This window comes from Echiichthys vipera (genome assembly GCF_963691815.1).
Source record: "Echiichthys vipera genome assembly, chromosome: 1".
Taxonomy (NCBI): Eukaryota; Metazoa; Chordata; class Actinopteri; order Perciformes; family Trachinidae; genus Echiichthys; species Echiichthys vipera.
Window position 1 is genome coordinate 28004829 of NC_139826.1, and position 13747 is coordinate 28018575.

General features: G+C 40.9%; 1 protein-coding gene across 2 annotated transcripts in view; it reads right to left on the reverse strand.

Annotated features, from left to right (window-relative positions):
• Window positions 1–13747, reverse strand: part of gpc5a (glypican 5a) — a 117329-nt gene that overhangs the window by 85982 nt on the left and 17600 nt on the right. For both annotated transcript variants that reach the window (XM_083915723.1, XM_083915724.1), the window contains 4 exons: window positions 3300–3760; window positions 2973–3206; window positions 2152–2285; window positions 1883–2008 (listed from right to left, as the gene is read on the reverse strand). In XM_083915723.1, coding sequence (XP_083771849.1) covers window positions 1883–2008; window positions 2152–2285; window positions 2973–3206; window positions 3300–3760 — 955 coding nt within the window. The remainder of the gene's footprint in view (window positions 1–1882; window positions 2009–2151; window positions 2286–2972; window positions 3207–3299; window positions 3761–13747) is intronic.

The following is a 13747-nucleotide window of genomic DNA, read 5'->3' on the forward strand; positions in this document are numbered from 1 at the left end:
GCTCCGGTTCACAACCATTCATATCCAAGATCTATATCTGTGAGCACTAAGAGTTAATAGATCCATTTTACATCGGTGTCAGATTGTTTGTGCAGGCAGTGTATATGTGAAGGATGTGTGTTTGTGTGTGTGTATAAGACCAGGATCAAACGTTGTACAAATGGCCTCATGCCAGGATCATAGAGTGAGATGTCTCTGGAGCTGAAAACATGCAACTCCATGCAAAGTAAAGCTCACGGAATACATATCATTGCTGACTTTATCTATTTATTAGAGGGATATCTGTTTTATTAGCCTGACATATAGGGCTGTGCGTTGGCAAGAATCTTGTGATGCGGTATGAATCATGATACAGGGGTTACGATGCAATATAGTGCCTCTGTGGCGGTAAGCTGTAACTGCAGGTGAGCCTGTTCTTTCAGAGCCCTCCATCTTGTCATGTTCACAGTCGCTGTATGCTGACTTTTTTTTGTTCTTTTGTAAACTTTATTGAAACACATTAACTTCTCTAATTCCAGTCTGTCCCCTGTATGTTTCCATCTTAAATCCATACACACACACACAGTTCCTATTACACTTCTGCCCTTACTACAAGTCTGACTCAGAAATTGGAAGTTACCAATTTCCGATTACAATGAAACACATTGAAGCACATTCTTCATTCCACACAGTGAAGGTCAAACATCCAGGTGAAGTAAGCGAGTGCAAGTGTTGCAAGTGTTTGCAAGTCATTTCATGAGCTACACATGCAAAACAATAGCAGGATCAACTCTACTCTTCATCTTAGGTATAATTTGGAGTGATGTGACTGGTGGTGAGTCTGTGTCTGTCGGGAAAAGTCGGTTCTGTTTTGTTTATTTATAGCTTTAGAGACGTAGGCGCCAATTGGTAGAGAGTGCACTGGAAAAAATAGAGTTTTTGTCTTAAAAAATTAAAATCTCCACCACTGAAGTAGAAAAGAAAAGAACAGAAGAGACCTTTTGATGCTGCTGCATTGATGTTGATGTGTATGTGCATGCTGCAAATATGGGTATTGATTTTAATATTTTTAACTTTATGTTTTATTGTTTTTATTCAGTGTGTTTTATTTTCCACTCTATTTCATGCATTCCATATCTTCTATTTCATTTTATTTTACATCTTATTTTTATGGCATTCTATCCCTGTTTTTATGTTCATTCTATGTCTATTTTCTCCTATTGTAAAGCACTATGTGCTGCATTTCTTGAATGAAAGGTGGTATACAAATAATGTGTTATAATTATTACTATTATATAAAACATATCTATTAATGCTATTACTGTATTGTTGCTCTATAAATAACCTTGCCTTGCCTATTGTGTGTATCTCTCTTGCACATTAAAATCCACATAGCACATTGTAATAAAGTGTTTATCTGCGATACGGTACTTTTATTTTATCGTTGTTCATATTTTTTATTTTATATTTTATCTTATTTTTAGTACTTCTGATTGCTCTGTACCGCTGCTAAAATGACCTAATTTACCCTCGGGGATAAATAAAGTTATCTATCTATCTACCTATCTATCTATCTAGTCTGAAATTGATGTTTGGATTCTGTTCATTCTCAGTTGCATACTACAGTATAAAATTATCAGTGACCTGAATACCTGAACACCTGAATAAAGCAGTGGACAAAAGATAACAAATGTAGATGCTTGAAAACAAAGCATGAGGGATCACTGAATGGTTTGCAGAAAATTATGTTAATAATTTCTCGACCAAAGTGAGAGAAGCTTTGCAAAGAAGCACTGAAGCGGTTATTGGGGCCCGTGGTGGCTCCTCGGCATACAAAGACACGTGATGCTGTTGGGTTTTTTTTTGTAACCCATCTGCATTAACAACTTCTTTAAAAACAGACCTTTTTACGATGTTGGTTCCGTTCCAGCAGGACACCCCATCGCCAGAGGCCAGCTCACTCACACACAGCTGATCCGCCAGGCCACCATAAAAAGTACGGTAGAGACGTAGACTGTTCAGGAAGTCCCTGGAAAAGCAGCCATATCCGGGCACACAGTTAATTTGCTTGTTTAACAAAGTGTTTTAAATAATAATTGTAGAATTAATGAATTAAAAATCAAAACATGACACTTTTTCTATGCACACATCTAGCACCTTTGACACACTTACCTCCTCCTGACAGCGAGCGAGTCCCCTGAGACTCTGACAAGAGCTTTTAGAGGGATGGATTCTCTGCTGTTGCTGTGCTGGATCCTGACTGACTGCACAGGCTTCCTGCTCGGTGGGCCACACAATTTGTGCACCTATGAGACCGAATGAGATGCATGCAGATTTAAGTCTAAACACTGAGGGAGAAACATGCATTTTAAGGCATAGCAAATTGTACTGGTGCTTGACAAATAAGCCTAATTCTAGATACTTGAGAGACAGCTGTATATAACTAGGCCATTAGTGCAGCCAAGCCTATCATCTCCAATTTCTGAATGCACTGCATGTGAAGCCTATCAAGCAGCAGTGACACTAAACAACCACTAGATAGAGCTGTGGCGTCTCTATCAGAACAAGAAAGAAAGTGTAGTTCAGCAACAAAAATAATGTGGTATTAATTTCACAAATAACATAAATGTAAAGAAGTTACATATTAATACTTTAGATTGGATGCTTATAGACCACTTGTGTTTTATGGATAAAAGTTTTTCGTTTTTCCGGGAAGGCCCGAGGAGTGGCTGTTTGACACTGCATTTGCGTTTGTGTGATATGTGCAACTTCAAGCAATTTATCTTTGGTCTCAGAATATTAATTCATTTATTGCCACAAAGGTTTTTAAGCAAGATAAGCTCCACATACCTCGATGAATACTTATCTCCTCAGAATAAAAATCTCTCTTTATATCTATTCTTCTCCCATTTAACTGGTAAAAGTGGTTTTCATCTCCCAAAGAGGCTCACTATAGTTTCAAGTCTACCATCCTAAACAATATATGATCTGACCTGTGCCGAGAGGCGGGGTCCGTTTTTCTGAGCATGTCCGACGGCATCGTGAATCAGTGTGTGAACTCCCAGAAGCACCTGCTCCAAATCTTGCAGTCCGTGCATTCGCTCTGACAGCCCCTCCAGCGAGCGAACAAAGTCCCTCCAGTGGGTGTCAATCTCCGCCATGCTTGCCAAACAGCCCCGCATCACGTTGAGGCAGTAACCCATGCAGGGCTTGGACTGGGTTAAGCCCTGTGGAGCAAATTATTTTGGGATCAGTGATGCTGCAAAAGACTTTCATTAGCTCAGATCGATAAACTTTACTTCAGAGACGTGCATCCGTACCTGGCAGTGAGGGCAGTAGTGCATCTTGAGCAGGGCCCGTCTGCACTCCCGGCTCAGCTGTAAGTGGTCTGTGGTGTTGATGACTTCGATGCCGAGGTGCAGTGCCTGAAGGAGAAGTTTCCCGGAGACCCCAGAGCGAGCAATCTGATCAGCCAGGAGGCCGGGCGCCCCACCAAACGGTCTCACATCCCGGGTGGAGGACCTTACACACTCAGCGTAGCCTGGTGATATGTCGCTGAGGCCTGGGTTGATGAGGTGATTGTAGACCAGCGGGAAGAGAGCTTCGAAGAATCGCTGCACTAAGTCATCAACGTTGAGCTCAGAGCCCAGCAGGAAGAGACTAATATCTGTAAAGAGTTCCCGCACAGGGCCCACGGCCTGATTAGCCATGTTGCGATACGACTCCTGGAGGACGGCATTCGTGTGATTCTCCGCCTGCCTCATCAGAGTCTCAAAGGTCTCTGTGGGAAGACAGCAAAAGAGAAAGAAAGACATATCATTTTATCCCATTTTCATCTTTATCTTGCTTCAAAGTTCAATTGTTCTTGCTGCTTGTTGAAAGATGCAGAGATAAATGAAAGCCTGCTAACACTAGGGCTGAAAATACTCTGCTGTTATATGAACAGGCTGGATTCAATACAGTGCCTTTAATATAGCTTCTGCTTATATTAACCCAGAATGAAAAAATGAGAAGAGACTTCAGGGGCCCCAGCAGGAGCTGAAGTCTTCCACGGAGGAGGTAGAGAACATATAAGGAAGCAATTTGTTCTCTAATCAAAAGTTGAGCTGACACAGAAAAATGGAAAGGAAAATGGCTACAACACATAAGAACGGAGGCTGCTGTGATATAATATGAACAGAGTTAAAGTATATATAGTGTTTTAATAAAGCAAAACAGTAGGAGGGGAGAGAGGCTCCTTGTGTCACGGGAGTTCTTGGAGTGAGAACAAGAACAAGTGGATAAACCAGAGAGGAAACGGAGGAGAAAAATTAGGTTAAGAGGTGGACAAAAGGAAATGTACTAATTAATTTCTCAGAGAATAAGCAATTATAATACTGTCCATAAGATTTGAATATAGCAATCACGTACAAAGCATCATGCCTGTCATAATACAAGTATATACATCATTTTAACTATAGGGCTGGGCGATATTATAATATATCATCAAAACAAGAAATTTACCAGCAACGTTGGTATTTTTTTCACCTTTTGAGTCTGTGTGTGTGTGTCATTGTGGCAAAATGTGGTCATGTATACACCTATCGTAGCCTGAACTAACACAAAGGCAGTTTTGAGTATTTTGCCAGCTTTTTATGTCTGTCTTTCCGTCTGTGGCCAGATTTTGTAATAGTGTCGCAAACCATGGCCTGATGTGATCCCATCACAACAAGATCTCTAGTTTTCTGTATTGTTTCAAACACGATGGTAAAAGTTTTTGTTTTTTTTAAACAGCAGCTGACCTGCATTACGACAATATTCACACCATATTTTTGCACTTAAATTCTTAAAGTGTAATTCCAGCATCAAAGAATGTTTGATGTACTGTATATTCATGCCAAACGAGATTATGGGATGATTTTGCACCAGAATTTCACTTTAAAAGTATTGAATTCACACAGGATTATACCAAAATAGGGTTTGCCATGTGGTTATTTCATACGGACTACTTATTTACTGAATTATATCGTTATCAAGATATAGTTTGACCTATATCAAGATAGAAGATTTTGGCCGTATTGCCAAGCCCTACTTCCGACCAAAAAACATGTATTTGCTATCCTCAGCGCATGATTTTCCATCCTCACATTCTTTTTTATCACCATGAAAGTAAATGTCAAGCAAATTCTGCTAAGCTGCATGTGACACAAAAGTCTGTCCACTCCTGATAAAACTTCTGTCTGAAGGATACTAATACTCAGGCCGCTGCATTGGGAGGCAAAAGATCTCATGCTGTTGCTCTTTTGCCTGCAACAGCAGTGTAACCCAGAGCTGTAAGCAGTATATACAGTTTGTTTCTGTGTGTGTGTATTTCAGGAGAAGTTGTTTGGGAAAGTGTGTGGATTATGCAGCATGATGGCATGTTAAATCTACCTCACTATGTGGAATTGTCATTGAATAACATCCTAACTAACTGACATGGTGGAATGACCTCAGCAAAACATAACATGGTTCCCCAGTGCAACAAGCTCGCCTTTATCCTTTTGTCTCTCTTTTTTCAGTTTTTGTCTCAGCTAATACCTGAGCCATGGCCATTCTCCCATCATGTGCTTGTCATGGGTTGTGAGGCAATGGTCAGGGTGAAGGCCTGGAGCTGCCTAGGGGGCTGAGAGCCTGAGAGAGCCAGTGCAATGAGAGCTTAGACGGTTGAGTGTGGTACAATATGCAATGACGTGGAAAGATTGACCGAAGCCCCCTGGAGAGGGCGACTGCGAGAGGGGTCTGGCATGCCTACAGGGGCATCGTCTCAGGCAGAATTAAACACAGAGGTACCAGGGGCTGAATCGGATCGCAGTTCTTCTGTGATCTCGCACAGACGCGATAAGTCTAACAAGATCCGAGGCTCAAACATGTGTTTATGTGTGGATGAGAAAAGAAGCTACGCCTCCTACACAGCCCAGAACTCTGGTCAGAGAGCAGCATGAAAAGCAGAGAGGGGGAATGTGTAGAGAATGAATAAAGACAAGAGCGGCAGCTGTGAAAGTGCAGTGGAGACACTACGAATGTGTGAATGAAATAGATATAAGACAGGCGAGCAGAGAAACAGAGAGAGACATAAATATGTGCTTGCGGAGTACAGTTAGAGATTATCACTGCCCTCGGGTATGAAGCAGAGCAGAAAGAGTTATGAAGGGTCCCACAGGGATTACAGCGCGTGCTTCAGGAGGGGCTTTACCACATTAAATTGCAGAGTTAATGAATCCCACCTGTCAAAACACATAACAAATATCTGTGTAGTAAACAAGTTTTTCTCTGTTTCTCTCTGTTTTGTCCCACTGGTTTCTTCTTGCAGTTCCTAGGATGCAAATTTCCATTCAGTCAGTCATTAGGTTACTTACTTAAAGATTTCCCCTCCATAAGGTACATAAAGGCAAACTTAAAAAGGCATGGCTAATAAGCTGATAAGCAATTCTGCAGTCTAAACAAGTCTGCTGTTAGAATAACATCTACGCAGAAGTTGCTAGCTGCCCAAGCATTATTCTTCACCAAAGAGAGAGTGTGAAGCAGCATCTCTCACTTAGGGGCCTAGACCAGCGGCCAGGCTCCTGGGCAAGCCTGAGGACAGAGATAACCCGGGGAGAGGAAAAGATGAAAAAGAGAAAAGTAGCAGAGTGAGAGGAAGGTATTTCTTTTAACATTTTGTATGAGAAATATGCAAGCCTATGTGAATCTCTCCTTTTGAAACAGCCCAAATGTTTCTTTAAAGCTGCTGTCGTCAATATTTTTATATGAACAATGGATCAAGTTACTTGCGGAATTTGAAAGAGGTCACTCGTAGTGATGAACCCACAGCAAATGACCCTGCAGTTTCCTTTTTTTTGTTGTTGTTGTTGTTTTTGTGTTTTAATGCAACTTTAATATTTTGGTTCACCCTTTACAGCTCCCATCAACCTTGTTTTCCAGAGTGGCAGGCGGCTGTTTCTTAGCTAAGAAGCTCTGATAAACTCACTGTACGTTACCTGCTCTGCGTCAAATGTCTGGTGAACACAATAGTGTCATCACGATATTGGAATTTCTAATTTCGAACCAATACCTTGAAGAATATCCGTATTCAATACCATTTTCCATACCACAGGGATAGTATGGGCTTGTTTGTATCCTTTGGCTTTACTTTTATTTCCAAACAGCACCCCTGCTGTGTTCTTTGACAACAAAAACCAGTCAATGCTCTGCACATGCTATCTTTAATGGGCTAACACCATAACAAAACACGCAAATCACATGGTATCGATATTGTGGAAAATGAGCATAGAAACAGTTTTGAATAGTCTGAATAAATACCATATAACACAAGAAAATGTAATGGAGCCCATGGCAGCAAGAGTCAGATATTCACAAACAGGTAACAGAGCTACTGTAACATAGGGAGTCAAACGAATGCTAATGCTAAAGTCTAAGCTTTATTAGACAATGGGACATTGTAACTCTGCTGCCATCAATTCACACATGTCCTTAATATTTCTTAGAATACTTCAAACCCCTTCTATTGTACTGAACATTATTGAAGACTTTTTAAGAAGACCTCTGAGTGAGCGTTAAAAACAGACCTAATGAGGAAGCCTGTTTTAGTCTGTGTGTGTGTTCAATAACCCGGCTGATAAGAGGAGAGCAGACATGTTTGCATTTCTAGCAGCGGGAGGAACAACAGAGAAGAGGCAGAGCCAGCGTGAATGAAAACACTCTCGTACTGTGGATTGACTTCTTACACCATTACTGAGGGTCTGGTTTAGTTAACTAGCAGCCTTGTGTGTGTGTGTGTGTGTGTGTGTGTGTGTGTGTGTGTGTGTGTGTGTGTGTGTGTGTGTGTGTGTGTGTGTGTGTGTGTGTGTGTGTGTGTGTGTGTGTGTGTGTGTGTGTGTGTGTGTGTGTGTGTGTGTGTGTGTGTCAGCCGGCTCTGACTGGTCAGTGTTTCTAGTTCTTCTGTGTCTCTGCACACACATCATTGCAGCAGAGAAGTGACTGTCGCGGCACTTTCTAACTGTATATAGTATAGTTGACGTCACAACCGTACATATGTCCTGACGGCTATTTTAAAGGCAGTTTCTGAATACGGTCTGTTTTTTCTCGGTGGATTGAGCCTTTTGATACTTTCACGGTATTTATATAGCACCTCAATCGGCTTTATAATCACAAAAATGTCACTTTTTTATAAAATGGGACCCTTAAAAGTAAAAAAAAGGAGGGAGTGATCAGAAAGAAATCATCTTAAACAATGCATGTAGGCATGTAGGTTTCATTTTGAGCATATTTTACTTTGATATTATGAACATTCAACTGCTTTGAATGGCATCCATTTCTGAGGAAACATTGTGTAACTTTCAATCCATTATGTAGAGTTAATAAACCATTATAACAGGCCACCCATCAACCTGCATGGGTTTATCCCTCGCCTGCTGGCATGGCAAACAAATTCTGATAGATGAGCAATTAATGTTGGAAAGCTCTGTATCACTGGCTATCACCCAGATGTACTGGCTATTATATACCAATCACAAAGCCCCTTCAGTTAAAATCCTCAGTAGCTGAGCTTTTCTCCATGTCTAAAAGGCTTTTACATTTGATCCCATTTTCTTCCTTTCTCCAATAATTGCTGCACTTCTCATTTTCTTTAATGTAGGATGATCTGGTTAACTGTGACAGGGGTGGCTAGCCGAGTGATGAGTTACACTTAAGGTCAGGGCTTCTGGCAGTTGGCACTAAACTAGAAAAAAAGGATTTGTATTTCACCTCATTATGCCACCTCGCTCCCTCTCTCCCTGGTTTGCGAGGCAGCTCAGACATCAGATGTAGATATAAGGCTATTATTTATCACCATGGAAACTATATTATACACAGTTAAGGTAGCACAAAGAGAATAGGTTAAACCAGCTGAAGAAATTAACTGATAAGAAAATGGAGAGTGTTTCTTTCACCACCAGAGGGAGACATTTTTCATTTTAATGCACATTTGTAGGAAATTGGACCAGTATGATGTTGAGAAAACAGAGCAGCAGCAATTGACTAAACATGTGTTGCATGCTCCCTCCAACTTGCGCAAAAACAACCACAGACAGCAAACCCAGATTTTCATTTCCTTCTTTAACTGTGCCTCAGGGTTTAACCAAAGAATGTTAAAAATATTACATAAAAAAACTGGCAGAATTGCACATATTCCCATGTACTCGCACCCAACTCATTGACTTCAATTATTAAGATTATTAAGAAGACTGTAAGTGACCCTGATTTGTGTGGGGTGTCAAAAAAACCCACACACCAGTGAGGACTATTTACCTTCTGTTACTTTTTGTGAGATTTAGTGTGGTTTGAAGTCCACAGGTATGGTAAGGGATAATGATAAACTGTAAAGATGTCTTCATCCGTGTCTGTTTTAAAAAAGAGCTTAAGGCAGCCCTTACTAAATAAAACCTAAAGCCTGAATAACCTATATGGCCGGGCACTAGTAGTTACTTATTGTATTTTACTTATTTATTGAATTAATACCTAGACTGATTCAATAACTGTCAAGTACTTAGTTCATAGGGTTTGGGTTAGTCTTATGCCAGGGGACTACTCTACATAACTATTTGCTGTACAGTTCAAACTAAAAAACTTGTTTGTCTCATGTCAGGAGTCTTGAAGTTGTGGTTTTCACACTACCTGCACTGACCGACAATAATGCTAAAGCTCCAACCGGCAAAAGAGCCGAGCCAACACACATTTGCCTCCGATCTAGAGCTTTCGACGGGAAGCTCCAAAAGCTGTCTACGAGTGGAAAATCAGGGCTCAAGTCGTTTAGTGGGAACGTGGTATTAGGTGTTTGGTAGGTGGTCAATGTTACCACTTTTCAAATCAAATACTTAAATATTATACACTTGGTGTCTGGGCCCCTATTCTCAATTAGGGTGCCCATTTCACATGTTTCCATTATGTCTTATGATAATAGTCCTAGTTTAAGTGTTTTGTAAACTGAAATTGAACTGCATCAGATATAAGAGAGTAAATCTTGAATAATCATCAAAACAGTGAAACATGGTCATCAGATGTAGTTTCCAGATCACACTTGCCTTGCTGCAATATTTAAGACTCTAAAATCCAAAAGTGGTATTTCAACAAATAGATTATATGATAGCTTAGCAGGTATTTGCGCAGGTATTGTTATTATAATCCATCACCACTGGGGGTGTGCGTGGGTGTCTGTGTGCGTGTATTCATAAATAAGTCATTAAAGAAAATCAGTCAACTGGATGAAAAATGAGATGAGCCTTTGTAGTTACACACACACACACACACACACACACACACACACACACACACACACACACACACACACACACACACACACACACACACACACACACACACACACACACACACACACACACACACACACACACACACACACACACACACACACACACACACACACACACACACACACACACACACACACACACACACACACACACACAAAAAATTGCAATGTATCTCTAAATGTGCACCGTAATGCGTGTAATCAGATCACATCAATATCGGCTCCTTCGTTTGAAGCCTCCCGTGTTTCCAGGTTTCGAGCATTCAAATGCCACCAGCCAGCCGACCTCAGCTGAGCTGTTGAGCAAAGCAAAGATGGCTTTTATTAATGTGATTCATCCTCTGTGAATGGCTGTGACCACAACAGAGAAGCCCAGAGACATCTGATAGGCTGCAGAAAAGGCCATTCTCCATCTAGAGAGGATGAGTCAGTGGCTCTGTGGCTTCAGCTCATCCCAGAGCAAAAGACAGACAATGAAAACCAATGACTTACAGGGTGGCACATCCAGTACAGTCAAGACAAAACTATGTCTTCATTGTGGCATATTAGAAGATGAAAGAAGCATCCACAGGCTTTGTTGTTCCAGGATGGAGATTGACGGCAATGTTTTCTGAACAAATGTTTGTGGTGGTTAAAAAAAATAGAAAAGTTCTGACACTGTGGCATTGACAGTTGTGTTTCCAAAATATTTCTTTGTCATTTTTTAAGAAGTTTCCCAGGAAGAATGAATAGTAGGGATGCATCTATTTATCGTCAAAGGCTTGGTATCAGCGGATATACCCCCCTGGGGAGTGGACGATGTTTATCTGTTGTTTGCGTTGTATGAATTTCGGGCTGGTGAAATGTTGTGCTAAAAGCTTAAAAAGCATATAGATATTTTTCAAAACAAATAATATTTTTTATGTTTGAGAAGCTTAATGAGAGTAATTGAGAAATCGAGAATTTGTGCTCATTCAAAGGTAGTGTAATAAAGGGCTGAATGACTTTCAGATCAGTTACTTCTTTATAATGCAGAATTTCTTGTTGCCGTGGAACAAAAGGGGAAATAAATAACAAAAACAAAGAAAATCATCACGGCTATTCGTCAAATTGTTATTTTAAACAACGTTAATGGACCAGAGTTTCACAATCAGTGTTTTCCTAATTAATTGTAATTATACTATTTTCATTTATTATTCACTTATTATTGGACCAAAAGACTCTTTAGATTACTCTTGCATTGGAAGCGTATGAATTAGACCATCTCTGTTTTCCCTAAAATGTGTACCAAATGACATGGTTCTATTTTCTAGGAAATTATTAGGAAGAATATTAGATATTACAGACAAGTAAAATTAAGCTTTACCACATGCAATTATCATCCTGATTATATCCTTCATGCTTCTTTGATTGACTTTTCATTTGGTCGAACATCAAAGAATTTACTTTCATTTCGCCTCTGTGTAAATCCCCATTTCCAAAAATGTGCAAAGTTGCTTTAGATTCACCTAGTAAGAAATAGGGTCTATTTTAATACATGACATGCCATCCTCTCAGGCTTTAAACTGGAAGCTGGTGGTCTGGTCTGACCGAGTTATTCCAACAAACAAACAGACTCTTAAGCTGCTGGATATAGAAAGTAAAAATAAACCTTCCTGTAATCTCTGCAAGAGGCAGCAGTACACGTTTACAGCATTTAAGCACTTATTCACCAAAATCCACTCAATGCAGCACTGTCAGGGTTTTGATAAGAGTTTCAAATAATCTTAATTTAGCTTTTCTGGCATGACCATTTTTTTTAACACAAGCATGCATGTAAGATTGAAGGAGAAGCAGCTCCGTTATCACACAACACAATACAGAGCTTTACGGGTTTGAGCTGAGGAAGTGTCCAACAACCATACCTGGCTACTTCTAGGTTCTCAGAAAGAAATTAAAATACAGAAGGCTGACGAGAAACCAGATAAAGCAAATTAATCTGACTTTGCATCATCGTACACACAAAAACCAACACGGGCTGTCTCGATTCAGCAGCAGATTGATGGGAAGCACAAAGTGTTATTCACTGTGTGTGAGTGAGCTCAGTGTACCTGCCTGCTCTGATCTACAAACAAACCACTGAGTAAAACTGGGCCTTTCATGCATGTGTGTGTTTGTGTGTGTTGGGACATGTGCGAACATGTTTCCAGGAGGAAGGGGAGAAATACACAAAGAGGGAAAGACCGTAGCCCAAACTGTCCCATCTCAAAGTGTTTCAACCCTCTGACTCCTTTTTAACGACTGCAAACGGCGACGGACTGACTGGTCTGACCTGCAGATGGCAGAGAAAAAAAAGGTTGCTGAGAAAAGTTAAAAAGCCGCGGGATGTTTTCTTTTCCCTTCCGTCCTCAGTTTCAATAAAGGGGGCATTGTTTTAAAGCTGAAAACAGTTGCCTGCTCAGAGGTGTTACAGAAGTGTGCTCTGGATCAGAGAAGGAGGGGGGCGGTCAAATGTGATTCATTTAGTTTTAACTAAGAGAGGAGAGGAGAGGAAAGGAGAGGAGAGGAGGCATGAAGGTTAGGGAAGTGAAGGTGGGGAGGAAAGAAGGAGAGGAGAGGAAAGGAGATTAAATGAAAGAGAAGAAAGGAGGAGTGGCTGCTTGAGGAGAGGAAGGAGAGGAGAGGTTAGAAAATGAGGGGAGAGGAAGGGAAAGGAAAAAAGAAATTAGGCTGGGGAAAGGCAGGAGGAAAGGAGAGGAAATGAAAGAATATGAGAGGAGGAGGGGCATATTAAGACTGTAAGTCATTTTAATCTATTTTGCCTGGAGTCAAGCTCAGCTTCCCATCAGCCGTTATCTCGATGTACTTCCTCCTCCACGTCAATTAACATGTTCCTCCCGACACACTATAACAGTTGACAAACACATATTTAGCCAAAGCAAATTCAGCCGTCCTGTAATAAATCAGCACCCAACCGAACTACAACAAAAGCCACTTCCCTCCCATGTCTATATGTACCTCTTATCCCCTCTATCTCTCTCTGCTGCTCTTTCTCTCCCTTTCCTCCAGGAGGCTTAAAAGTCAATATTTGAGGAGCTGCTGCAGCTCTTGAACACTTCAAAGAGCACAGAGCTCCACTGTGAACATGGCCTTTAATATGGCGTTCAGGAAAAGAAGCAGAGAGGGTCAATAAAGTGGGCTACTTCTGGTAGGGAAGTGCAAGTCCTTTCATACATGCTGCCTATGTAGAAACACAGGTCACACACACACTCACACACACACAAATCCAGACAGAGAGTGAGCGACCACAGTTTTAAGAGCCACAGTGAAAATAATAATATCATAATAAAGCTTTCATTAGCTTTCAAAGGTGGCTCTGTGTGCTGCTGCAGAGGGTTTCCTTTGGCTGGCCTTTGGGAGCTGTTGGATGCCAGTGAAGGAGCCAACAGGGCTGTCATAAGCTTCAATAGAGGGGCCTAA